The sequence below is a fragment of the Chelmon rostratus genome, chromosome 2, assembly GCF_017976325.1.
Source record: "Chelmon rostratus isolate fCheRos1 chromosome 2, fCheRos1.pri, whole genome shotgun sequence".
Lineage (NCBI taxonomy): Eukaryota > Metazoa > Chordata > Actinopteri > Chaetodontiformes > Chaetodontidae > Chelmon > Chelmon rostratus.
The window spans coordinates 6,375,211-6,402,845 of record NC_055659.1 but is presented as its reverse complement, the minus strand read 5'-3'; the positions used below and the strand labels follow the sequence as shown (position 1 = coordinate 6,402,845).

Sequence of the window (27,635 nt, the reverse complement as noted above, 5' to 3'; positions counted from 1 at the left end):
ATCCAGTTTCAGAATAATCAAATTAATGTGAGGGAATCATGTACTCTGCTATTGGTGTCTACAGTGTCTACAGTGACATCTGCATTTATTAAATAGGGTCGGAAACTGTGGCGGACAGCCGACATTGGATGTTTGTTGTTAAACGTTTGTTTTGAAGTTGCAACCGGAAGTTGCGGGTTTTATTGTCTCTGTTTGGACGTTTGCAGCACCGTATCGCAGCGGTGTGGAACTATCGGAGCTCTGGCCAAGATTTATCGATACCGACCAGATCAAACAGCAGCAGGATGAACAGCGCAGGTAAGAACTGAAACGCACCGACAGGCCACAACATTGCACGGGTCACCAAACTGACCACAACAGCCATCTGCTGCAGGGCATGGGCTGGAAATGCCTGCCTGAAAAAAAAAATCCAGCAATTTTATAAAGACAGCAAAATGTTTCATACAACTTCAGCACAGCTTTAGTGTCTGCTAATTTTCTGGATGTAAATTTAAAACCGGGTTAACGGATCAAAGTGCGGCCGTTATTGATTCAGACCTGGTCTGGACCAGGACCGAGAAAAAACACGGTGCTCTCTCGCCCTTCGTTTTTGTAAATAAAGTTTTTTTGTAGGACTGAATCAGCATTTAGACTGACTGGAGACTTCACTGGAATGATAAAGAAAAGTCAGATGGTTTACTAAACTTCATTCAATACCAGCAAATTTACTACGAATGTCTCACTTCGTCTTTTAATCCCTTAAAGTTAAATCTTGAGATAAATTCAGAGCTGCTAACAGTAAGTGTCGGTATGCGGGGTTTTTGAGGAATTTGTTGGTCGATTTTCCAGTTTTACGGGTATATTGATGGGTTAATAATGTGACTGTGTCATAAATAGATCGATCGGATTGATTAAAGTCCATCTGATCACCACGCTGATCCTCCACAGTGCAGGACCGCTACGTCTTCTCCTCCCTGTCCACGACCCACTCATTGTTTCCTCCCCTCCCTGTCCACCACCCACTCATTGTTTCCTCCCCTCCCTCTCCACCACCCACTCATTGTCTCCCCCCGTATCTTATTTATTTAACCCCCCCAGCTCCTCCTCTCCTGTTTTACACCTTTCCTTCCTTACCACATTCTTTGCTCTTCTGTCCCTCTCTTGCCAGGTTTCTCCCTGTTCCCCGTCTTTGTGCTAAGCTAAGCTAACTAGCCACTGGCTCCACATTTACTCTGCAGATATAATTTTGTCTAATTTCACACTTAGCAAGATGGCAAATATGTGTATTGCCCACAATTATCAAACTGTTCCTCTGAAGGCCTTAAACATCCAGGTGTCACACAGGTATTTTCTCTCGCCTGACAAAGATGACACTCTCCACAGCCTAAAAATCCCCCCTAACTCTGAAGCATTCAATAAAAGCTCTCTGAGGACCTGATATATGAACTGTCTCCTGTTGTTTGTTCCAGCTTTGTATCCCCCTGCCACCGCCCCTCCAGCCAACATGTTTGGCAACGTGCCTGGCTATGAAGGCACCATGGCAGGAGGAGGTAAGAGGAGTCCAAACCACAGCTTTTCACGTAAGACTCACGTTGTTGCAACTGCTTAAAGTTTGTTGTTGCTGCTGCAGGAGGTTACCTGCCTCCTCCAATGCCTGTGGAGCCTGTAGCCCCGCCCCAACCTGGCCCTGCACCTGACGACTGGAGGTAAGATACCTCACCTGTCTCGCTGAGCTGCTCAACCTGTTAACCTGTGTGCGCCTGAGAGTGGTGAAAGTGCCAGGAAATGCTAAAGAACCAGCCAGTCTCACCCGACAGGATGCTCATATTGCACTACTAGATTAAAAAAGGTTTTCTGGTTTAACTTGTGCTGCGATTCTTGTGTTTGTGTGTGTGTGTGTTGTAGCATCCCGTCTCTGTCGGAGGATGTGGCTCGTGAGGCGTTCAAGAGCTTTGCGTCATCTCACTGCTGCTACAGTAACAGTCCTGCCAACGATGGAGTCATCACCAGCATGGAGTCTTACAACACCTACAGGGTGACCTGATGTTCACACTCGTTTTGATGCTGTTAACAGCTGGTGTTACCGCTGTGTTTGTTTCTTAAGGATGCTCCAGTCATGGTCTGCAGGGCTGTTACCATCAGCTGATCCAGAACAAAATTAATTGTTTCCCTTTAGGAAAAATGGAGTAAAATCTTAAGAATGTGACTAGGATCAATTTGTAGATTAGTAAAATAACTGCACATGTAACTTTAATTCTAAGTTACCCTTTAAGGGCCACGTCTGACCCACAAACACTTGTGGTGCACAAATGTTATCACCAATCCTTAAAGTACAGCCAGCCGAGCAAGTAACATACATTAATGGAGCTTGAATATGAACAGATGGAGAGGGAGAAAGGAGCTTAGTGCATCGTGTGAAGTCCCCCGGCAGTTTAATCCTATAGCAGCATAACGAGGGGCTTGTTCAAGGCAAGTCTGAGCCGGCCCTAACTATGAGCTTTATCAAAGAGGAACGTTTTAAGCCCAGCCTTGAAGGTAGCGAGCGTGTCACTTGGAGCTGATAGCTGAAGGCTCTGGCTCCTGTTCTGCTTTAGGAGACTGTAGGAACCATAAGAAACACTGCATTCTGGGTGCGAAGTGTTCTAGTGGGGTAATAGGGTACTACGAGCTCTTTGAGATATGAAGGTGTCCTTGAGACATGCTTGAAGTTTAGTTCACTGATGGGTTTCATCTGGCTTCATTAATAAATATAGTTGGGTATTGTGATCCCTTAACTCTCCATCTAGCGCCATCATCAGGTCTAAATTTCATCTTCAGCCTCCTCAGTATGTTGTGTTTTGTGCTAATTGGCTAACTATAGCATGTTAACATGCTGAGATTGCACCTGCTGAATATGAGCCGTCGTGAGCATGTTAGCATGCTGGTCTAGCATTTAAAAAAAGCACCTAATTAGCATCTAGCTACAACCGCACAGAGCTGCTAGTGGTGGTCTCAAGTGTACTGTTTGGACTATGCTTGTCTCATGGTTCATATGGTACAAATATATCTGATCACAGGATGAACCATGATCACAATGTGGTCTGAAGGATCTGATCACAATCTGAATCTAATGCTGCATTTACACATGCATTAACATGAGTTTGTCCTGATCCAGATCCCATATCCAGACACAGATCATATGTTCATACCAGGGCGCCATACGTAAATGTCAGCCTCATTATCAAAGTAACCCACTTGTTGACTCTCTTCTCTCTCCGTGTGCTCTAAAGGACTGGATGTGTCCACAGAGAGACGGGGGACAAAATGTGAACAAGTCACAACGTTATGAACGTCTAGAACTGACGCAGCATCTGGATGCCTGAGATGTTGAATCCAGTTCACTGTGACTCTGTTGTTTGGCTTTTCTACTTGATGAAGGAGAGACGCTTCTATTTGAATCAGTCCAGCTGTCCACACGGGCCACGCAACAGCTTTCACTTGCATTATACGTGCATAGCTGGGACCAAAGCACATTTTTCACACTTAGAGTGTATTTTCTTACACTCTGCATGTGTAACAGCAGTGATTGTGGCGTACCGTCAGTGCTGTGCCTGAACACATCCTGCAGGCTACGACAGAGGGATGAAGCCGCTGCTGCTTCTCTCCTGCTGTCACTATGCAGCTCATGTAGACATTAAGCTCTGACGCCTGTGTTAAATTAAGACAACAGTACCCTAAACACCCCTCTATAGCCCCCCCCCCCCCCTGCCAGCCTTATTATTCTTTGTCTAACTTCTATTTAGGGATAATCATGCTCTATGTTTTTTTCCATGGAGGAAGGTAGCTATATGCTCCAACTCAAGTCTTAAAAGTTATGCCGAATTAGCTATTAGCAGTTCTTTTTTGCAGTCTGCACATGGACGTACAGACAACATCACTGGATTACTGTGATGATGATGGTAATGTGATGATTCTCAGGCCAGTTCTGTTGTTCTAAGGAGCGTTCTTTTCTGTGATCAACAGTTTGAAACCCTCCGTTAGACTGCGAGTATCCACAATGAAACTGACGTGTTTTGTTTCTCTTATGAATAAACATCAGATTCAGACTCCAACTTGCTGGTTTACACTCTCCACAAACAAAACTCTTGTTTATACTGACACAATCCTCAAAAATCCTGCTCTTGAATTTATAAAAACTTTTCTTTTAGCTAGTGGCACGCTAACAGATCTGCTCGCGCTCACCAGCTGCTAGAAGATCAAATGCAGTTTTATTGTGTTCAGGCTGAGTCTATTTCCTGTACTGAGAAAGTTCCACAGTCTGAATTATGTTCACTTTAACTGTCAGTTCTGCTGATCAGCAACATGTCAGATCAAAATCAAGTCATCTGTAATGAATATTGACTGATTGGAGCATCGTTCTTCTTCTGCTTCAGATTCTTCTGAAGTTTCTAAAATTCTTTGATTTTAATCTGAAGCTTGCAACAGTCGTAGTTATTACATAACACTGTAATATTTGTCATTATCTTCTCATACTATAATATTGTTGTGGTTGTTTCTGTGTTTATGTCTGTCATCTGAAAATACTGTATGTGTAGTATCTCTTGTGTAAGCCTGTTTTCTGTTCTGTAGTACCGACTGGAGACGTTCACTGAGTCCAGGTCAACCGAGTGGGCCCACAAACCTCATGAAGGTACACGGACACGCACACACACACGCACACACACACACACACAGGTTTATTCAACCTGAGCTGAAATCTGATCTTAAAACGTTCACAGATGTTATCATTGTCGAACGATTTTCCAAGAAGTTCAAACTGTAATCTCTGATTGTCAGAACATTGAACCCAGAAGACAAACAACCAGCAAAACAATCAACATGTCTCTAAATATTTCTGTGAATTTGATTGTCCTTTAACACACCAAAATTAGAAAAGGGGAAAGTCATTAATCAGTCCTCTTCCAGTGATTCAATATCTGATATTCTTGAAGTTGTTGGACTAATGAGGGGACAAATTAAAAAACGAATACTCAAAATCTGTGCAGGGGAGTCAGAGTTATCTTGACTGTTTCATGTCACTTCAAAAACTCCAGAAACACTGGATCCTGCATTTCCCTCACCCACGTCTTCCAAACGTAACCTGCAACGCAGGTTTTCTGTTAACCCTGATCATTATGGCAGCAGGTTTCAGGTGGCTTTTGAAAGGTGTTTGATGTCATGTCTCTCTTGTGTGACTGGCAGGTGAGCCGGCTGACTTCTACACCCAGACTGCCCCCCGGCCCTGGGAGATCCAAGCCACGCCTCCCAGCCTCTTCTCCGATCACACAGAGGAGATCCGCGTGCCCTACACCTCCTCCATCAAGGTGATAGGTTAACAGGAGCTGTCTGTCAAAGACCACCTGGTTGCTATGTGATTTTAATGTACAGCTGACAGCCAATCAAAGAGCAGGATTCTCCATTGCCAGGGTTAATTTAGTTAAGAGTCCGAATAGTCTTAGGGTCCTTGAGGCGGTTGGAGAGTTCCAGAGGTCTCTGTGGATGTACTAGTGATCCTAAATGAGGTCCAGTGGTTCACTGAGGAGGTTTTACAGGCCTTGAAGAGGTCCCATTGGTTCCTGAGGACATTCTATGTGTCCTGGAACAGGAGGAGGAGCCACAAATCGTTGAGGAACTGAGTGACCCTTAAGGGGCTCCAGAAGTTCTCAAATATATTTTAGAAGTCCTTGAAGTCTTAGTCCCCTAAGAAGTTCCAGGGGTATTTCAAGGCATCATTAAGAAGGTTCAAATGGTACTTGGGAAGGTTCCATAGGGCCTTGAAATAGTTCTTAAAGCCGTTCCAGACCGTCTTATAGATCTTAAAGGGTCCCTTAATCTGGGGGTCCATTATCCTTTGAGATGTTCCAGGGCTCTATGACCAGCTTCCATGGGGTCCTTGAGGAGGTGACTGGGGTCTTTTGGTTGGTTTTTGTAGAAGTTCTAGGTCTTGTGAGTGGGTTTGCTGCTAACAAAGTACGCTGGTTCTGTTGTGATGGTTACCTGCAGTTAAAATTGCCTCAAGGTGTGATCTAGAGTTGATAGTTACACTAGCCAATCAGAGAGCAGGATTCTGATGTGGGACATTCTGACAGCATTAGCGTGTCAGTGTTACATACAGTAAAGTTATTTTTAACGTGCATGTGTGTGTGTGTGTGTGTGTGTGTGTGTAGGACTGCCACACCTGCCATGGCACAGGGACTAAGCCATGTGATGAGTGCCATGGAGATGGATATGTAAGAAGACAATTAATCAATCAATAATAATAAAGTACTTAATAATTGTAGTTAACATAGCAACTATGATGCCGACAGTGTTGTAGATTAATAAACAGATAAATGAGTCGGAACTAACGTGAATTTACAGTGAAACTCTCCATGTTAATCTCCCTGTGTGTGTCTCTGTAGAAACCGTGCTGGGTGTGTAACGGCTCTGGAACGAACAATAACGACAGCTGCAGTCGCTGTAATGCTACAGGCAAAGACAGGTCCTGAAGGGGGGGCAGGGTAGTCCAGGTGCTCCAAGAGCAGTCACTCACAACCTTTTTAAGTGTGACCCTTAAATGGAAAAACCATCCCATGTTTTGGCAGTTGAATGCTTTTAATCTGTAGTAGCAACAGTAGGAGGTTGGTTAGCTTTAGCGGTAACTTTATACGGCTCTCACATGGCTGCGGGAGAGTGAACGGTGAGGCTGATCAGCGTGATGAAATTAAAAACAGTAACACTGGATTACATGCTGCATCATTTCATGTCAATCCCACGTGTTTGTGGGAAGGCAGATTGAATCCAGAGCAGAAATGATGAACTTTGCCACTAACAATTAAAATGACAAGATATAATTACATTTCATAATAGAGAAAGGCAAAAATAACCAACAGATTGGACCAGATCCCTTTTTCTGCATGTTAGACCTGTTAACTACACATCCAGGCACAGCCATGAAACATCTCTGCAGTGATGCATTCAAGGACTGAGAGTGAGAAGTGTCACCTTCTTTTCCCTGAAATTCAGATATCAGATTGTGTCTGAACTTATTTTACTTTTTAATATGGCCACACAACAAGTTAATCCAATTAACAAGTTAATTTCAGCTGAAAACTGTAGCTGATTTTCAGCTAAACGAATGGCTGATTCAATGACTGTCTGGAGGAGATCAATTTAAACAACTGAAACGTATTTCGAGAAAAGTAGAACATAAAAAACAGCACCAGTCAGATCACCGAAGAATGTGAGGCATGTCTGTCACATGTCTAACTGTGTGTGTGTGTGTGTGTGTGTGTGTGTGTGTGTGTGTGTGTGTGTGTGTGTAGGTGTACAGAGTGTAATTCTCAGGGAACGAAGGACTGTGATACCTGTCAAGGAAAACGACAGCTGCTGACCTACATCAATCTCAAAGTGGAGTGGTAAGTAGTGACTACAACTGTTCCAGGGGTCTTTGAACTGGTTGCTGGACTCCTGGAAGAAATTTCACTGGTTCTTGAGGAGGTTCGTTGAGGGTCATTGGTTGTGTCAGAGGTCCCTGATTATGTTCCTTGAGGTCCTTGATGGGTAAGGAAGATTCAAATGGTCTTTGTGCAAGTTGTAGAGGGCCTCTATAAGTTTCTGTGGGTCATTGTGTGGCAGATGTTACATTGAAGAGTTACAGAGATTTCAGGAAGGGTTTCCATGAGTTGTCAGGGCGGTTCGAATGGTCTTTGAGTGAGTTTTAGAGGACATTGAAAAGTTTCCAGGTTCTACTTCTACACATATGCAACTTCATTAAAGTTTCTATTAAATGGATTTGGTGGGCAGTGATGGGTGACACTGTGGTGCCCTCTGGTGGCATAAAGATAAACCTGCATGATATAAATTGAGTCAATACCAGAGTTATAAACTTTGATACAATGCTAGTATAAAAAATGATCCATGCCTCTTTTTGACCACAGTTGAGCCTCTGGTTAGCCTTTCTTCGTCCACAGGTCAACAGCTGGCTGTAGGTAAAATATCTCTGCTGTCCTCTTTGACAGGTGGATGTGCATCAGTGCTGAGAGACGAGTCTGTGACAGATGAGGTCTGTTTTATTATGTTGAGATGTGAGAATCTCCTCTCACATGCTGCAGTGCTCAGAGCCAGTGACAGTTTAACCAGCTTGTTTTTGTTTGGGTAACAATCTGGATTATTTTGCATTTACTATTTGGACCAAGTCAAACTCAGAGGACGGTGCAGAGTGTTTTCCTGCTTGCTTTGAGTGCATCCATTCTCTCACAGTGGAGTCTATCAAATCCAAACTCCAATCTGTCAAACAGCAGCACCCAAAACTCTGCGGATTGCAGATTTTCTTGCCTGTTGTTTGATCTGTGCAGCCTCAAATTCAAAATCTGACTGTAGATCTGTTTTGTTGTTTTTTTATCGCTTAGTCTAGCAATCGTATTAAACACATGCTATTGAACACTGATACTGCAAACTGTTTCCAACTGAAAAAATATGTGTGTGTTTTTCTTTCCGTGTGTCTGTATGTGTATGAATGTGTTTGTGTATTTAGGGTTAACCATGTGGAGGACCACGTGGTGGAGCATACCTCTTCTCTGAACATTGATGACCTTCGCTCAGTGAGCGGGAAGGAGCTGTTCAAGAACAGCCAGTACCTGGTACACACACACACACACACACATGTATACACACATTTTTTTCCCTGAATCCCTGAAAGTGTTTGTCTCTATTCGACAGAGTGAAGTGAAGAGGCATGAAGTGAGTTCCATGAGGGCATGACATGCAACAAACATGTGCTGTAGTCATTTGGTTACCAAGCTGTTCCAGTAGAAGCAGCATTTATGTCAGGTTGTTCTATTATACTGCAGGACTCCCCTCCCTTCTTTATGTACCTTAGATAAAACAATCCTCACATGCTGTAAATTATGTAGAATGAGGACACGGAGTCTTTGTTTAAGACGTGCACATCGTAAAGAAATCATTTAGGGCAGTATTCAGTTAATCACTGACAGACAATGTGCAGGAAGCTCGTCTCAGACAGGTCAAATTTGTTTTTCAGGTGGAACTAGAGAACAGGTCAGGGGGTAACAAAATGCGTTGTTTTATTTCAGCACTGTGTGTCAGTCTCTCTGTATGTCTCCTCTCAGGTCTACCCACTGCTTGGGTTCCCAAACCCGGCCATCTCTGAGGCCTCTGAGCGTCTGGTCAGAGAGCACCAAAGCAAGTACGCTCAGAACTCCAGGATCCTGCAGCAGGTAGGTCCCCAGCAGACAGATTTAAGATGCATTTAGGAAATGCAATGGCTCTCTCTAGAGCCAGCGTTTGTCTTGTCCACTCTGGGCTACTGTAGAAACATGGTGGTGCATCATGAGGGACTCTGTGCCCCCTCTCTAGCTATGAAGCACTCGTTGTAAGGTAACAAATACACAACGATTCTTATTTTCAGGTGATTATAGACTAATGAAAACATATTAATATTACATTACATTTCTGCCAATGATCCCCCTAAGTCCTACACACTGGACCTTTAGGGGCCCATAAGGATATTAAGTCATAGGACAGCTGTAAAATGGGCACATAAGAGAGAGCCATAAAAACATGTCCCACAGGGGCTATCTCGGCTAACATTAGTTAGTAATTAAGGCAACTGACGCTGATGATACAAAACAAGCTTGTATCTGCTGCAGCGAACTCTTATTTAGTTTAACCGAGGAGTGGGGCTGATATTAGGAGAGTTAACACGCTCTGTTTCCACAGCAACCAGCATGCTTCAGTCCATTCAATCCTTCTGTCAGTGCCCCAGTTTTAGACTTTTGTACAAAGATCAGACTGTGTTTGTATTTATTTCAGTCAGTTATGATTGCAGCTGCTTGTTAAATATTTAAATAATTATAATAATAATAAAATAATGAGAGACTAATGTGACGACTGGAGCATGCAGGGATAACACCCCAAGACCTCTGGTTCTTGGTGATATCATATCTTTAATATGAGCATAGATTCACTTTTAAAAGGCCTTGAACCCAGACACATCACATGACCCCTCCAGCACTGTAACATCACATGTTAACTAATCTAATCTAACACATACAGTGTCAGCTGATGTTAGTGCACTGGAAACAACTGGATCATCATTTGAAGATAAGATTGAAGATGCCCTTAAGCAGTTAAAGTGTTTGCGCTGTAGGTGATGAAGTGTCTGTCAGTCGATGTATTTCTGAACTTTCAGCAGAGCAGGCTAGCTGTTCCCTGTGCTTCCAGTGTTCATGCTAAACTAGGCTAGCTATGTTCTGACTCCATACTCAACAAACAGACATGAGGTTGAAATCAATCTGAACATGTCACTCTAAGCAAGGAAGAGAATGAGTGTATTTCCCAAAATGTTGAAACTATTCCTGTAATGTTACAATCTCTCCCTCAGAGGCAGAGAGTCGAGTTGATCCCCATCTCTCAGGTGAACTATAAGTGGAAAGGCGACTCTCACGTCTACTTTGTCTACGGCAACGAGCACCAAGTCAGTGCCGACAATTACCCGGCAACCTGCTGCTGTGTCATCCTGTAGACACACACACACACACCCACACACAGCTCAACTCAACCGTCCCAAGCTGTTTATGTCTTTATTGTTTCCTTTAATACTACCCCCTCCCTCCAGAACAACCTTGGTTTTTCCACAGAAGTGGTCCAATCATTGCGACCAGTTGTTGATCAGATGTAATCCTCACTTCAGAGCTGCCGTTTGGTGCTCAGGTCAAACATATTAATTAATCATATTCAATGTGAAAATGCTCCACTCTAAGTAAACATGGCTGGAGGAAGTGAAGCTGTGATGCTCTGCCTGGTGATTAGAGGAAATAATGGACTTCAGCTGGATTGTTGTTTCTGTCATTCATCCTTCATATCGAGAATTAAGTATGTCTGGATAAAATGTTTATCTCTGACGTGAAGAACTGAGCTGCTGATATCCAAATTTAAGATTTTATCCGTAATATATGAGAAAAATGTATTTTATGGTTTAACCAGCCTGCTGTCTCCTCAGAGTTCATTATTGTCTCTGTGTGGACGCTTGTGTTTACCACCATGTCTCTGATGTCATGACCACTTACCAAGGATATTGTTCTGTTACATTTTTACTGAATAGTTCACTGAAAACACATGCCTATATGTGCCATTTAATGTCCTCAGTATTGCATGGAAATGTCATGTCCAAAATATTGCCGTTTCAAGAACAAGCAGAAAGAAAAGAGATATGAGGTTATATATTATCTGAAATATTATAATCAGAAAGCGTATAGAATAATAGATCTGATTCACCTGGTTTCTACCTGTGTTCTTATCTGTGGTTTAATGTTGAAGGTAGAAACCACTTAAGTGTTCAAAATGCAGAGATCAGAGGTTTCACTGCAAGCAGATCAAGATTTTCATGTTTTGTTTTGTTTTTAAATTTCATGACTCAAAAGGCAGAAATCTCTACCATGAGCCCAGTCACACCAGAAAGTGTCAAAATAACATTTATCCATGTGTCTTCAATGAAATATTTGGGTCTCAAAGCTTGACAACTACTCACTGCTCACAGGGCTAGTTGGTGAACTACCAAAGATGGCGGGCTAACAGCTGACACACTGGTGCTAGTCAGTCATAATAGCTCTCAAAGTTTATTTTCTCTGTACTTGGCCGCGTGTTCCCCTCTGACATTTTTGTTCTCAGGATTGTACATCATTTCATTCCATAAAGAGCTGCTGAAGCTTGGTGACCATCAGTTAGCTAACGGTCAGCCAGCTGTGTGCTAACTAACTGTCAGCCAGCTGTCAGCTAACTCTCTGTTTGCTAACTTTCAACCAAATGTCAGCTAACTGCCAGTTTACTTGCTGTCAGTTACCCATCCATTAGCTAACTGTCAGCTAGCTGTCAGTTAGCCAACTGTCAGCTAGCCGTCGGTTAGCTAACTGTCAGCCAACTATCAGCTAACTGTCAGTTAGTTAACTGTCAGCCAACTGTCAGGTGACCATCAGTTAGCTAACTATCAGCCAATTGTTAGCTAACCATCAGTTGGCAAACTAGTTAGCTCCATCGCTAAGAGGACAATAAGCTTGCACAGTTTTTCGAGAGAGCTTCATCCATGTTGAACTTCCCAGCTCTCTGTTCCATCAAAGGTCAGTCATGACAAAACGTTTTGCTAATTTGAATTTTCTTCGCCACCAAGTGAATCCACAGATCGCAGTAATTCCATTGAATTTAACTGATTTAGTCACAAAATTCTGCCATTTTAAATTCTAGTGTGACGGGGGCCCATAGTCTTTTTTTCGTTTCTTTGTTTTACAGTTTGGCACACGTCTTGCCTTTCATCAGGACAGGCAGAATGAATTTACCACGACAGCCTTAATTTCCAATATAGAAACATATGTGTACTGTTAAAAACACAAGCAGTGTTAAATAAATCTGCCTGAAGTTTGTCACATGCAGCTGTGACAATGAACAAACCTCACCAAAGCGTTGAAACAGCATTACTGAATGTTTCATACTTTCTGTATTTTTTTAATTACATCATCACGTCTTCATAACGTTACAATGTTATCATCAATTTTATCGAAGCTCCAAGTGTTTCCTGTCCTGCATGAAGTCCAGTAAAGCTTCTCCAACTGCTTCTCTGTCACTCAGAGACAATAACATAACAGTCTGCAAGGCATTCTGGGTAGAAGACAGGAAGGAAGAAGGAATAATGGCTGTTCTGGTCTGGAGAGAGATGACTACTGACTAAGTTAAAGCATTTCATCATCAATGAGCTAAGATCAGTTTTACTGATCACAAGGTGTTTTTTTTTGTTAGAACTCAAAGTTTTTGAATCTACTTAATTAAAGTCACAGAAATAAATGTGAAGAAATCGATATGCCCCTGAATGGCCGCTGAAATTGCTGGTTTCCAGACAACATCGAACACAGCAACTAACAGGACGGAGCTAGCAGAAGCATTTAAAGCAGCAGTGCAACATAAAACCACACTAAGGCTATGTCTTCGTCCAGACTGAAAGCAGGCAAGCAGTTAAATATTAATGGTTCTATTGCTTTATAGCTTTGCGTGACGGAAGAAGCCTTCAGAGTTGTGCTGTTTCTTCTGTTTGTCTTGGCTGACATCAACAGTTTTACCTCAGGACAAAAATATGCAACCTGTCCCTTTAAACCTGCCTTCCTGCAGTACAGCAGAACTCCTGTAGAGGGTGCTCTTTGTTTCACAGACTCTGCTGACCCCTGCCTTATGACAACCAGGTTATCCGTGACAAACAGGAGGGAGCCACTTCTGGTTTATAGCTTTTACTGGTAATATGCAAACAGCATTATATATGTTTATAGATATATTAGTTCATTTGATTTTTAAAGGAACACATTCACATTCTGTATTTCATAATATTCATGTATCTTATGTTTATCTTCAGTAGTGCAATATACAGCGCAAGGTTGTTTTTTTTTTCTGTTGTCACTTTTCAGCAGTCGACTGTTAAGTCTTTGGTGTCAGAGCATTTTTGGAAACACTAAACATGATGTTAATGTGATGTTGCTGGAATGTGATGAACCTTTATTGATGCTCCTGTATCTGCAGTATAAATGTTTCAAAACAAAACAAAACAATACTCTGACTAACAAACGTGTCTGCTACTAGCCTGATGGAGCTGACGTTATTACTCTGTACTCAGTAATACTCTGCTGTTACACTAGATTATTAATCAAATGTTACAAACTGAAAATAAACTCTGAGACTCACCTGCTTCTGTTACATCTGTTTACGGTATGGAGCCCCGAAACTGTGCAGTCAGACAAACAAAAATACTATACAATACATAAACTAAATACATTAACAAATAATATTGGTAGTTCATAATTAAAAGAGAAAGTAAAATTAAATATAGATATTTTTGTTATTCTTTTAACCTTCTCTCAGAAAGTGAAAATAGAAAGTAACTTCTCATTTTATCCTTTTATCATAATTTCCGTAATAGAATACATTAAAACTTAATTTATTTTGCTCTTGTATTTGTTTTTCTCTAGCTTTTGGATTTTTTTAACTAAAAATAAAATGAGCAGAAGTCAAAAAACAGAGTACTTAAGTGGTTTTATTAAGCTTTTTCATCATGTGAATGGATGTTAAAGGAAAATTACAGAGATTTGTTGTGTCTTTTTACAGGATAGATGTCTTATTAATATACCTAATTTATCTCAGCCTGTATGTTAGTTTTGCCTTCGTTGCTACATTTTGAAATACATGTGGGTGGGTATACAGTATATGTATATGTAGTATATGTGTGATATGTTGTTCATATTGGTGAGAGACATACAGTGATACATGTACACACACTGTATATGTAGTTTACATGCAGTAAACTGCAGAAACACACTGTGGTTAGTGTTGCTGTAGCACCTGAACGTTTCCTCTGGGGATCAACAAAAGCTTTAACATATTTAAACAACAGACCCCAAGCCATGGAGAAATACTGCATGTAAACAGGAAGGAAGCTCACGAGTCACATGAGAATAAGAGAGTTCATCTTGATCTGAACTTTCTGAGCTGCGAAAAAAGGTCAGATTATTGATGTGTTAGAGACTTGAAGAGGAAACTGCAGATGTCAACATGACAGGGAGGAAGTTCAGATTCTACACAAGAGATGTACCAATACTTTGATTTAAAAGTAGAATTGAATACAGTTATTTTCCACAAAAGTGGAAAATTGCCTTTAGCCCATTCAGCAGTTCATTAAAACATCAAAGCATATAAACTCCAGACTCAGGCTGAAACACTGTATTCTACATTTAAGTGGCACCAGGATGTCCCAAAACCCAAATCTATTGTTAGCAGTTACAGACCTGTGGCTATCCCATCCCAAGCCTGTTTGATTATGTGTATGTGTATGATTAGTGTTATTTTAAACTGATGGTGTCGGGGGACTGTGCAAAATGTGGGCAGTATTCACCACAAGGTGTTGCATTCAGGATCCACGCTTTAAAGCTGTGCCAACATATAATGTATATATACTGCGCACTCTATAACATGAAGGTGTCGTGAATGGTTTGTTTTAGTGGACACGGAGGAATTCTCTTATTGTGGAAAACGCAGAGAGGAAGGCTGAAAGTTGAGCTTGATCTCGTCTCTCTCTGTCTGCTATCTCCTCTTATACTGTCAATCATGTTAATTCATTTAGACTAAATCCACCAATCACATCATTCCGTGCAGTCTGACATTCTGCTGATGTCACTATCACAACATCCTCTCCATCAAGAGTCCGTCCCAGAATGCACTGCAGCACAGGAACAAAACACAAACTGCATTACAGTCGTCTTCTGTCCTCTGCTAAAATTGATGGTAGCTTTCTCCCTGTGTTTTATTTCCTGTGTGAATCCTCTCGCTGCTGGAGGCGAGCACTTCCTGTCCCATGTCCTGTCAGATAAGGAGCGCATGTCTCTCAGCTGATCACCAAGGCTTTTATCATGTTCTGATTTGTCAGATTAAGAAGTAATTTCCATCCACCCTGCGCCTCACGAGAACAACATGTGAGACAGAGACACATTAAGAGGACCACAGCCGCTGATCACTGATTGATTCAGCCTCAAATTAATTTTCATGTGTTTCACTCACATAATCATTTGTAGTTTTAAAATAAAGTAACATTACACACCGTTGGTCTGCTTGGAGAAATCTGTCTTCTGTCTTTTTATTTCATGTTTTTGGCAGTTGACAGTGAAGACAGACAGGAAATGTGCAATACTGGATCAGATGTTGGCAGCTCTGTACTGCTATTGATTGAATTTGGGGAAGTTAACACTGCAGCAATTCAAGGTTACTGAGGAGAGCATTACTTTAGTTCTCATCCTCAGAGCCTTTCCTTTTGTAGCATTAAAAGTGGAAGATAGCAGGGTGACATTACAACAAAATTACAGTCCGATACTTTATTCCTCAACATATTTGTAATACTAGGACTAACCACCAATTTGACTCCAGTTTCAAATTTCTCTCAATGTACTCAATATGCACTTTAAAATAGACATTTAATAACAAGGACATCAAAGTTGAACATATATGCACAGTTAATAGGTGGAAAAATTGGTGTATATATAAATATATGTTAAAAGCAACAATGAACAAACAACAATATGTCTATATACAAGACAAGCATAATTTGTAGACAATACAAATATTGCAGATAATTGCTATTTAAAACAACAGCTGTTAGCCACAACTACTACTCAACTACTATGAGCCACCTGTTTACAACTTGTTCTGATGTCCTGAAGAGAACAAATAAAATCAATTAAGAAAAGCAACTGTAAAAAAATCAACCAACAAAAGTCAACCAAAAATAATAGAAGTGAGACTTGTGATGTATTATGTGAGTACGGCGCTAATTTATCATTTGATGGTGAATATTTTTACATATTTCTCTGATGTGATGCAGGTTTTTCAGTTGATTGTCAGCTGTGTGTGTTTTATCAGAAACTGCAGACGTTCGGCGCCATTTTAAACGCTTTTGAAATTCTGATGTTCCTTTTTCTGCAGACACACACACACACACACACACACACACGCACGAACACTTGCCGCGAGCATATACACGCTCGGGCGCGCGCACACACACTCATACGATAGCGCCGGCAAGACGCCCAAAAAACCTGCACACACGCGCACGAAAACAGTCCCTCCACCCCCTCGTGCCACCTCTCCGTCCTCCCCCCTCCCCCCGGTGGGCGGGGCCTTCCTTTCCGCTCTACATCGTCATGCCTCCACTCTGCAGCTTCACAAAGAGAAGAAGAGAAACCATCCGGCCGCTGCAACCTGATGTGAGTCCCCCTGAGTTCCCTCTGAACGGAGCTTTGTGCTGTTTAACCGGCTGTTTATTAGGTCACTGTGCGTCTGTTACCGGCAACACCTCCGTGTGTGTGTATGTGTGTGCGCGTGTGTGTGCGTGCGTGCGTGCGTGTGTATCTCTGTGTGTGTATGAGTGTGTGTGTATGAGTGTGTGTGTGTGTGTGAGCGGCAGCATGGTGGAAAGTTGCCCGGAAAGTTCGGAAAGTTTGCACCAAACTTCATGCAGTTTTCTGCTGATTTAGCCGCGGGCTGCTCTCGAGCTGCCTCCCTGCTGTTCGTGCTGTTTGTTGTCGTTTTTGTGCGTATGTGTGGAAAAGAAAAGGAGCGCGAGGACGATAAGAACCAGAGAGATATGGTGGAGGAGGGGGCCGAAGGGGCTCCACTTCAGAGTTTCTGTTTCTACTTTCTCTCTCAAATTCCTGTGATACTCGTGTAGTATTGTACCGCATTTCTGTTACGAGTCTGCGGGGTCTGCGCTGATCTTAATGTGTTCTCATGTAGTATTTCTACGGTGATTTAAAAGTGACCACCGCATACCGTGCAGTACTCCTTTAAATGTTCTGGTCTGTTTTTTGTCACCTTATCATAATGTTTTAATAGAAAAGTTAGTAGGTAGCCTGTAGTTATCTTATTTTAGGCCAATTTCATTGTTCCGTCTCTTACAGTTTACCGTTATACATACGCAGCCTCGTTTAATGTAATTATACTTGACTCCTGCAATATTAGGTGGTCAGTCAGGTCTTACCATATAACATATTTTTTTAAATAGTGTGTCTATGGAATAAAGTCGTCCTGTACTGGCCTGTAGACTCTATAATAGATTTTAGACTCTCATAACATCCCTGTGATTTTAATCTGCCTGTATCTTATTGTAGGTCAAGTTACCTGAAGTACTTCATGACGTTATTGCACACAATGAAAAGTTTTATCTCCAATGCTTTTGATGTAGAAACACAAACGATAAAAACGTATTGGTCCCCGGTTAAGGTGCAGTAAATTTGTGTTGTTCATCAAGAGCAGCACAGCAGAGAGGTAGTCCAGTCTTACAGTATGTCTGTAGTGTTTCTCCAGGATGCGTAGTTTAATATTCCTGAGTCTGTCTCTGGTTTTTTTTACTGTTTTTTTTTTTACTTCAATCTCCTATAGCACCTCTGCAATATTTGTTACAGTATTTGTACAGAACCACTAGTACTCCTAGAATATTTCTATGACCTGTTTGCTCTGTTTTGACACATTGCACTTTATTGTAAGTTAATATGCTACACTGTTCCTATAAAAATACTATAAAATGCATTGATTCCCAGGTAAGATCAACATTTATTGATTCCCAGGAGGGTGCTGTTTAGTATTACAGCAGTTTATGACAGATAGTTTCTGGGTATAAAGTTTATCCTTTATAATACTCCTATAATTTCACTTAAAATTTTCCTTATCCTTAAAAAAATACATAAAAGTACTTGTTTTTTTTGTCTGTTGTCCTCATTTACAGTATCGCCTTCAGTTTTCTCTTAAAGTCTAGCTGTTGTGTATGTGTTCTTCTTGCACTTATCTGTAATTTAATCTCCTACACTTTACCAAAGAAATACGTAAGTAGCAGTATGTCTTTTGTACCCTATTTTGACTTTATGGTACTCTACTGTATTATTATCTTTTGCAGTTTTCCTATAATTAGGCATAGTTAGCAGGTAGTCTGTAGTTATCTTATTGCCGGTCTACTTCATTATAAAGTCTCCTGCAGTTTCTCAGTGATACTTTCGGTTTGTCGGTTGCTGCTCTTTGCTGAACTCAAATACTCCTACAATATCTGTTGGTTAGTCAGTTGTTCCAAAATATTATATATGGATTGTTATACGTGTCGTCTATACTAATATTCTTATATGGTTTATATAGATTCACTTACACCTCCTATGATGTTTCTGTAGCATGTCTGTGGTTCTCTTATGGGACTGACTCCACTGTATTATTATGTGTCATAGTACTATGATAGTATTTGTTAGGGAGTATAGTTATAGTACTGGAAGCCTTCGTTGTGATGACTTCTACTGTTTCCTGATATATTTATAGTCTCATCCTGATCTTTCTGATTACTTTCTTGATTGATCGATGTCTTCAGAAGTCTTGTTTCATCCGATCAACAGTCCAAAGTCCAAAAATATTCATCTCAGAATTTTTTAAAACAGAGAAAATCAGCATCTCCTCACAGTCGGTGAAGCTGAAATCAGAGGATATTTGCCTGTTTTTGCTTGAAATTTCTGGGTACGTCAAACAGGCGTTCTGCTGTAGTAGACAGTCGGGCTGCAGCATCAGGCAGCGTCGAGACAAAGTGAAACTCAACCGTTGCTGCTTAAAGTCCCCTTTTTTATTGTATATAATGTGTTGAGCCTGCCTTGCCGACCTATTTTCATCATCACATGCTACTTTTTAAACGTCCTGTAGTATTTATGTCGAAGTGTTGAGTGTGTTCGTGGTCCTCAGTGATGAAATTAGACCTGTGCTGTGTGTCTCTGTGTTGCTTCGCTGTCTGCGTGTTAGTGCTTATGAATGACAGTGTTTGCTGTGATGCGTGACTCTGTGTTTGCGGTGTTGAGGTTCATGTGACATCTGAAGCAGGACAGTGGAACACATACAGTAACATAATGAGAGATGGAGGTTGTGTGGTCTGTGAGTCAAACCTCCCTGTCTGTTTTTGGACAGATGTAATTATAGAGGCCTGATTCTAAATCTGAACTACAGAAACAGATTGTTACAGACCTGACCGTCTGTCTCAAGTCAGTTTTATTTCAGCAGCTCAGAACCACAGATTTCTCAGAGATCTTTACAGATCTGTCCAGTATATGACAACTTTAATTAAAAAATTCATTAAAAAGGGAGAGACGTCTGGAAGAGCAGTAGAGGAGGCGATCCCTCTGCCAGGACAGACAGGAAATAGATGTCGTCTTTACAGAGTAGAGAGCTGGACCACAAGGACAATTACTATATGTATAAACACTGGACATAATATTAAGTTACAGAGTTTGTGTCTGAGTGGCTGTGAGTCAGCATTGTAACAGGAAGTCAGTGTTTCTAACCAGTGTTATTCTTTCTGAAGTCACCATTTAAAGTGTGTGCGTATGTAACTTTTTCCTCTGGTCCCTTCAAACCTTTCGGAGCTCAGGCTCGACATTTTTTCCAGTCTGTGTCTGGTCAGTGACACTAAAGGAAATAACAATGTCCTGTTTCTGCGGCCTTCATGGAAACCTGAACTTTGATGTCTGTCCAAAAACCTCCAAAACGAATGACATTCCCACCAGCCTCAGCTGTACTTTGTGTTAAGTGCTAATTAGCAAATGTTAGCTAAATGTTAGTTAAATGTTGCTAACACACTAAACTGAGATGGTGGACGGGGTAAACATCATACTTGCTAAACCTAGCATGTTAGCATAGTCATTGTGTTGGCTGGTGTTAGCATTTAGCTCAAAGCAGCGGTGTGTGTAAGCACAGCCTCACAGAGCTGCTAACATGGCTGTACAGCGGTACAATTTTTACGTGAATGTGACGCACAGCTGTGATGTTCAATTTTGTCATCTATTTAAAGTCATCACACTCCAGCAGGGGGCGCTCCTAAATATGTACACCGTCCGTTTGCTGCAACGATTCCTCAATTAATCGCTTAGTTGGTCGAAAGAAAATGAATTGCAAACTGTTGTTAATTGCTTCAGTCCTTTTTTTTTCAAAAATGTCAAACTTTTGCTAGTTTCATCTTATTAAATGTCAGGGTTTGCTGCATTTCTTTGTATTTTATTAAAGTTAAGTACATTTTTTGGACTGTTAGTTGGACAAAATGAGCAATTTGAAGACGTCACTTTGGGCTCTGGGAAATTGTGATGAGCATTTTTCACAATTTTGTCTTCTTCTTACAAAAAATGAATCCTGATAACAATCGCCAGAATAATTAAAATGAAAATAATCATCAGTTGCAGCCTTAGTTGCCAATTAATTTTTTGTCAATCAGCTAATCAATTGTTCGACAAATCATTTCAATTCTACAAGAAAATAGCGTGGGCTGTGTTGACTGTGTTACTATCTGTCACCGTCCTTATACTCATTCAGGGTTCTATCAAATCCATTTTTATTTTGTCCAGATTCCCTTTTGTTTTTCCCCAAAGTCCACATTTTCAGTGGAAGTAGAAAACATTCAAAATGTAATGAACAGCAGTTGTAAAAAGCAGTAAAAACATTATTTTTTATTCATGAATAATTTTCTCCAGCAGTATATCTGGCTCCATGCATACAGACTTCGGCGAAGTCGAGTCCTGTATCTGCAGTTGTGGTTGCACTTCTTGCAGAGTTTGTTAAGTTTGTCAATGTTCATTCAGCTTTGGTGCCTGGAAAAAAAACAGATTATGATAAATTCACGCTTCTGCAATTTCCACGATATTTTAAGTTTTACCGTTGATTCCATTTTTATCTCCAGCTTCTATATTTCTGTCTGTTTTCTGGATCCTGGTGATTCACAGGGCCCTAATCACTGCAGCCAAGCTTTACTCTTTATCTGCTGCTTTCATTATTTCCCTTACAGTTCTGTAATCAAGGGAAAAATTATACTTTTCCAGGATGTGAGGTCAGTCCCACCCCCTCTGTTAGACTGCCTGGAGAGAACGAGACGGGGTCACTGATGGGGTAAAATCTGGTGGGACCACGGCCGCTGTGTATTTTAGGATAGGCCTTGTGGGATGTGGTTGACTGAATTTGAAGGAACTATGTGTTATTCCAAATTTGTTGTAACGTCGGCGTTTGAAAACATGACAGTCCTAATGTGATGAAGCACTTTGATTTGCCATGTGTTTAATTTGCTGGATTAACCAAAAACAACATTCCTGTCTGCCTATTTTATCCACAAACAGCTTCTCTAGTGACCTATTTTTGTATCAGCCGATAGCAGCCCAGAACAGAAAGCTGGTTTTGAGGATTTGCAAGTACCCAGAAGTTTTTAGACATCCTCATTACATACAGAATATTGCTTGCCCCAGCATACAGCGGCTTCCTCACCGTGTGTTGGACGTGTTCGTTGGTAAAAGCTGAACACAAGCGGCTAGAAAGTTAAATCTTTACACACACACCAGAGTTATTACACAGGTTTACAGCAGATGTGGCTTTCCGTTTGTTTACCTTCACCACAACCTGGTTTAGCTTTTACCTGCAACAGGTGCACAGTAAGACTTTCTTACTCTACCTGAAACTCTTCAACTTAACATTATGTTTCTTTTCTATTGTCATTGTTTTTTCCTGTTTTCATGTTTTGTTAACTTCTCTATCAACTTTGCGGGTTGTTTTGTGTGTGTGTGTGTGCGCGTGTGTGTGTTTTGAGAGTCACTTCCTTTAGTGTACTGTGTGTGGCTTCTGTTCACAAGGAGACACTGTATGTGTCTAACAGATGTGCATCAGGGACATTATTTATCAGCCATCACAGGATCACATGACATTTATTCAGGAAGTTATTTATTATTAATCATGACCCCTTTTGTGAGAGTTTTTACCACACGCTCACACTGCAAAGTAGAAATTAATGATTGATTGTTGCAGTTTTCTAACAGCTGCAGTTTGGAGCAACGTTCAGTTCAAACAACTTGTTTTATGTGTAAGCTTATATGAGTTCAGGCAAATAACATGTGACTAAAAGACGTTGAGCTGGTTTTTATTTAAAGTCTCTGTGACGGTCTGTCTCGTGAGGACCTGGAAACTTTTCTGTAATTATGTCCTTCAGGGCTCAGTGTGGATGTGTACAGTACAGTCACACTAGATCCTGCAGATTATAGAGTAAATGCATGCATATGTGCAGTCTGGCAGCATGTTTGTTTGTTTTACTAGAAATTAAATGTGAGGTTAAATCTCTGGCAAGCAGATGTTCAGTAGAGCTGGATATTGTAAAAAAAAACGTTAAGTTTTTAGTTTTGATACAAAACCTGGTGTTAAATGTTAAATGTCTAAACTCAAGCAATGGTGCAAGAACAGCGACTAAGTTCGGTCTGTCCAAATTAGGCAAAATTAGGTTGCAATCAATACCTGATCAAAGAATTTGACCAAAAATCTGATGTCAAGTTTCAGTCGTGTATTGTAATAGATACAGTTTAGTTCCCTTATGTGACACAAATTTGACAAGTCAACATAAATTAAACAAAACAACAAAAAATGTCTCCTGTGTTGTATTTGGGAAACGACAGAAATCCCAGAAACTTTTGCCTTCAGATGAAATCAAAACTAACTGACTGTTTAGATAACATTATAGTGAAAAAGAGAGAAATTGTTTCATTTGTAATTTGGTCAAACTGAACGTTTAAATCTGTTTTAATGAAGCACTTAAGAATTAAAATATGGTGAACGAGAGATTTTAAATTGTAGAAAACAAGTTCAGTTAAGTTCAGTGATGTCAACTGCTCCCTGAAGAAAAATAACAGTATAACAAGTTTTAGTCTTCATCGCCGTGGCGGTCTGTGCGAGAACTGACACTGTTTTTCTTCTGCGGTGTCGTTACTTCCCAGCTCATCTCTGTACTCCATCAGCAGAGCAGCTGGTTTCCATTCTGGTGTCAAAACAGGGGTCAGAGGTCGCAGAGAGCCAGGAAGGAGTGCAGTCACATGGTTTTCTCTGCACAGGAAACCATGTAACCTTTAACCCCGTCACCCCATCCCCCCACCCTCTGAACCCTAAAATAACATACAGACACTGTGACTCAGCTGATAGCCGTTAACTCTCCACTGTCCTCTTAACTGTATCTCTGCGTCTGTCCTCGCTGTGAACTTATTCCTGTGTTTTCTGGTTTTGTCATATAGAAATTTAAAGTTTATGTTCTGAACGTCCGTTTGAACTATTTTAACTTTGTTTCGGAGAAATCTGAAACTATTTTTCGTCCAGTTGGTGGACGACTCTAAGTGTCATTAGCTTCAGTTCGACATCAGACGACAGAATTTGAAGCTCTGTGATTGGATGTTTGTCATTGAACCGCCCCCTGGGAGTCGCAGTAACTTCTCACCTAACATTTTTGGTAGGCTTGTACTTTTTGACTTTTACATATTTTTTTATATACAGTTGTTTGAACTGATGATTCACTCAGGAGGCGAGACGACTCTTGCTGCTCTGATTCTCTCTGACCATCAAGCATCTGCTTTGTTTTATCTGCACCAGGGTCAGAAGGGTAACGAAAGAGTGATACAGAATGGGAAGGTTCTGTTATTTGCATGCAGAAATAACCGTTTTAATGTGTAACGACCTGAACTGAACTGAGCTTGACTGCTTGGTGGAAATGCAGCTAAACATTGTCTAAACCCTTTTTTGGACATGCACCTCTGTACATGAATGTTCTGGCAGCTTAACATGTTTGTCTCGTGTCTGAAAGAGCCCCCGAGTGACTTTAACTTCAAAGTCATGACACTAATCTGAGTAGGTATCTTTAATATTTCTGTATGAAGTCTTAAATTAAAAATAGATTCACCTGTATTGTCATAAAACTTGTGTACTTCGAAACAGCAAGGGGCTAAAGGATTTAAATACTGCGAAACAATGTACACAGGATGTGGAGCAACAAAGCTGTTTGAACTGAATACAGTCAACGGAAAGGCTCCAGCAGCACAAGATTAGATATACACACAAAGAAATTACACACATGTTGTTCGCCTGAATATGAACTCTGTAATACATTTACATTACATTTCCACATAGCTATATCTCAAAGAAAATAAAATCTTTGATAAACCAGGAAGTATAGAATGAGCTGATTGGTTCACTGTCAGGGAGATTGTTCTCAGACTAAAAATAACTTTTCCCCTCACAGTGTGGAGCACAAGACCACAGTGTTAATCAGACGCCATCAATCAGTCTCCATCCTCATATTTGGGTGGGATGGGTGAATACATGAACATCCAGCAAAACGCCTCAGGTACAGCATGTGAGCAAATAGGATTGTCCTGTTGTGTCTAGAGCTGCACCCAAATCAGGATAAATAGAGTTAATTTCTACAACTTTCATAACATGAAAATCCCTGCAGTTCATTTTTTGACCGCCTGCAGCAAAGTTGAAACCCGTGGTCCAGATTGGTCGTCACTAGACCCATGACTTCCCTGCCTACAGACTGCAAACTGTGACCGCAGTTTGTTTTTTTTATTCTCTTGGCCCAGATTTTTAAAAGTGGCAGCCCTGAAGTCAACAGACCAGGTGCAAACGTTTCTCTGTCCTGTTTGATGATAGGTACTCCGACGGAGAGGATATCCTCCATTGTTCTTGTATGTTTGTGTCGTGTTGAAGAGGATGTCATGGGGGTCTCACCCGGCGTCGCCATGACAATCAGTTTAAGAATCCCACCTTTATTGAGTTACTTTTGTAGTTCTATGATTTTGAGACAGCTCTCTGTAAAAGTCTACTGGCCGCCCTGCTCTGTGTACAGTGACACAGCTAAAAAACAAAACTGCAGTGATTCGACTGTCGGGGAGCTTCTCAGCTGATGATTCTCATCATTCTATGTCTGAATGAAGCTTTGAGGAACATTTACATAAAAATAACCTCTGTCTTAACAACAAAAGCCATCACTTTTATCAGCTTGATGAAACCAGCAGTGTTGTTTTCTGAAGACAAGATGAACATGACTGTTACTGTTGCCGCAACTCACTACTCTATTTACCTAAATGTACAGTAATGGACTTCAATCCAAGAATTAATTTGTAGCAGAGACATGGATCCATGTATCCATGTTTTCTGTTTGGACAGATCCACATCAAATATCCAGCTGATCACTTTCGTTTGAACTGCACCTGTGTTAAAGCCCTTTGTACCAGGATGAGTTTACACAGTAAACATGGCACACACTCAAGCTCTGTGCTAACATGCTAATGCAGATGCCGATCCTGAAGCTTAGTTTCCTGTCAGGAACTTTAGCCAGCCTTCCTCCTGGGTGCGCTGCCCTTTCCTGCCAGGGGAGGATACAAATAACATGTGAGTGTGTTGATCTGTTCATCAGTATCTGCCCTGACTCGTCTCCTCTCGTCCTGTTTTCCAAAATCCCAGTTAGTGTGACTGTAGACGTATGGCAGCAGTTACAGTGATTCTACGAGTGTTTACGGCGGGTTTGAGTGGTTTCAGACAGGAAATATGGAACATTTTTGTCTGAAATCTTGGTTCTGTCTGCATTCAGCCATATATGAAAATTAGAGAAAGAGCTTGGTGATGATGTTCAGCTGGACATTTGTGTTGTTGTGGTTGTACAATTTATGATTTTGTCTCAGTCAAAAGGCAAAAATCTTGCAAGCAGTGACAAGCCATAGAATAATAAGCGCAAATAAAAATGATGTTATTTCCATAAAGTCAGTAGAGAGTTCTGAGAATCTTGTTTTTCACGCTGAGTTCAAAATATCTCGAATTTAAAGAACTGCATGTGTTGTTGCGCATTGGGCTTTGAGCAGTAAGGCAGCAAAAAAGACTATTTACTCGACTCTTGGTAAGATAAAGTAGGCAATAGTGTTAAATATAACCAAGCAAGGTGAAAACATATATTAAAACCTCTCACACTGGACAAAAAAACAGCAAACACCAACTAACACCTCCTGCTTGTCTTCCCTGGGAAAGGGTACAATTCACTGCCGGGCCAAATGGCTCTGCAGCAGTCGCAGTTATTTATCGGCCCCAGCTCCGATCAGCAGTGATGGAAACGTGACGCCTGGTCGACACGCTAATTTTGCCCCCTTTTCTGCAGCAATGTTATGACGCACACTGAAATTCCGGACATTGTAACTAAGTGGACTTTAGAGGTGCTGTAAAAAGCTGAAATAAGAAAGTGGTATTGATCGCCTCATGTAACATGAAGTAGAAAGAAAATGTAAAATTAACTCTCCTCAGAGTGAGATTTGTAGCAACACCAGAAACACTTGAAACTTGACCCTCCTCAGTTTGCTGTGTGGTTTATTAAACTGATCTAATTTTCCTTGAGATACTTATATGATGAATTCATTGCAGTGAACCTAATCAGGCTGAAAATGATGTGCATGATATTACTGTTTATTAAACCTTGTGCTTCTGTCGCCTTTATGTTAAGGCGACACATCCAGTTCAGACTTCAGTACAGTTTAAGTGCCACAGAAATATTACAGCTCCAACCTTGTCAGATTTATGTCGGGACCTTTTCGTTAAAGTTTCTTCAGAAACGAGGTGCAGGTCTGAGAGGAGCTTTAGTGCTGCTAATAGAGGGAACATTAATGCTATTAGCACTGAGTGTGTTGAACCAGTTACAACAAACATTATGAAAGAAATATCACTTACACAACAGAGAAGTGAAGAAACACACACATACAGGTCAGCTGATTTCGACCGCTCACACACACACAGTGAGAGAGAGACTGTAGGAGAAAGGAGGAGAGCGAGAACTGAAACAGGAGAAGCTGAACTGAATCCAGATCTGATTGGTATTCAGAGACTGAGTCTGTCTGCAGGGAGACATTCCTGCAGGAGGAGAGGGGAGGTGTGGTGTGGGAGGAGGGAGTGGGGGAGGAAGAGGGAGGAAGAGGGTGACTCCATTCATCAGCAAAAATCTAAAGCCGGACCCCTCTCTCCATCTCCTCCTGTGTTTTCGGGGTAGAAGGCAGCGTGTTTGTTGTTGTAGATGATGTCATTGTAGAGGAAACTGCTCAGTCATCACCTTCATCATCAGTGGTGATGACATCATCAACAATAACAACATAATGCTCTCTGTGTTGAACCTGAGCAGCAACCTTTGGGGCTGAAACATGAAGCGAACGCAAATGGCAAAAACTGCAGTTCCTCAAATGGCCACTTGAAGCTGTGTCCAAAAGCGAGTCAGTTCCCAT

The 27,635-nt window shown here is 41.1% G+C and overlaps 2 protein-coding genes across 2 annotated transcripts in view; both read left to right on the top strand.

Annotated features, from left to right (window-relative positions):
* The first annotated feature begins 204 nt into the window (after window positions 1-204).
* Window positions 205-13,841, top strand: LOC121617726 (protein SSUH2 homolog). Its single transcript, XM_041952947.1, has 12 exons — window positions 205-297; window positions 1,449-1,529; window positions 1,610-1,685; window positions 1,885-2,014; window positions 4,588-4,648; window positions 5,200-5,321; window positions 6,165-6,227; window positions 6,399-6,478; window positions 7,302-7,394; window positions 8,513-8,618; window positions 9,108-9,215; window positions 10,382-13,841. Exons 1-12 carry the CDS (start codon window positions 285-287, stop codon window positions 10,520-10,522), a joined length of 1,074 nt encoding a protein of 357 aa, XP_041808881.1. The 5' UTR covers window positions 205-284; the 3' UTR covers window positions 10,523-13,841.
* A 2,848-nt stretch (window positions 13,842-16,689) lies between these two features.
* The window catches only part of st3gal8 (ST3 beta-galactoside alpha-2,3-sialyltransferase 8), a 19,396-nt gene continuing 8,450 nt past the window's right edge, over window positions 16,690-27,635 (top strand). The window contains exon 1 of the mRNA XM_041944123.1: window positions 16,690-16,781. The gene's annotated coding sequence lies outside the window, so the exon portion shown is untranslated. The remainder of the gene's footprint in view (window positions 16,782-27,635) is intronic.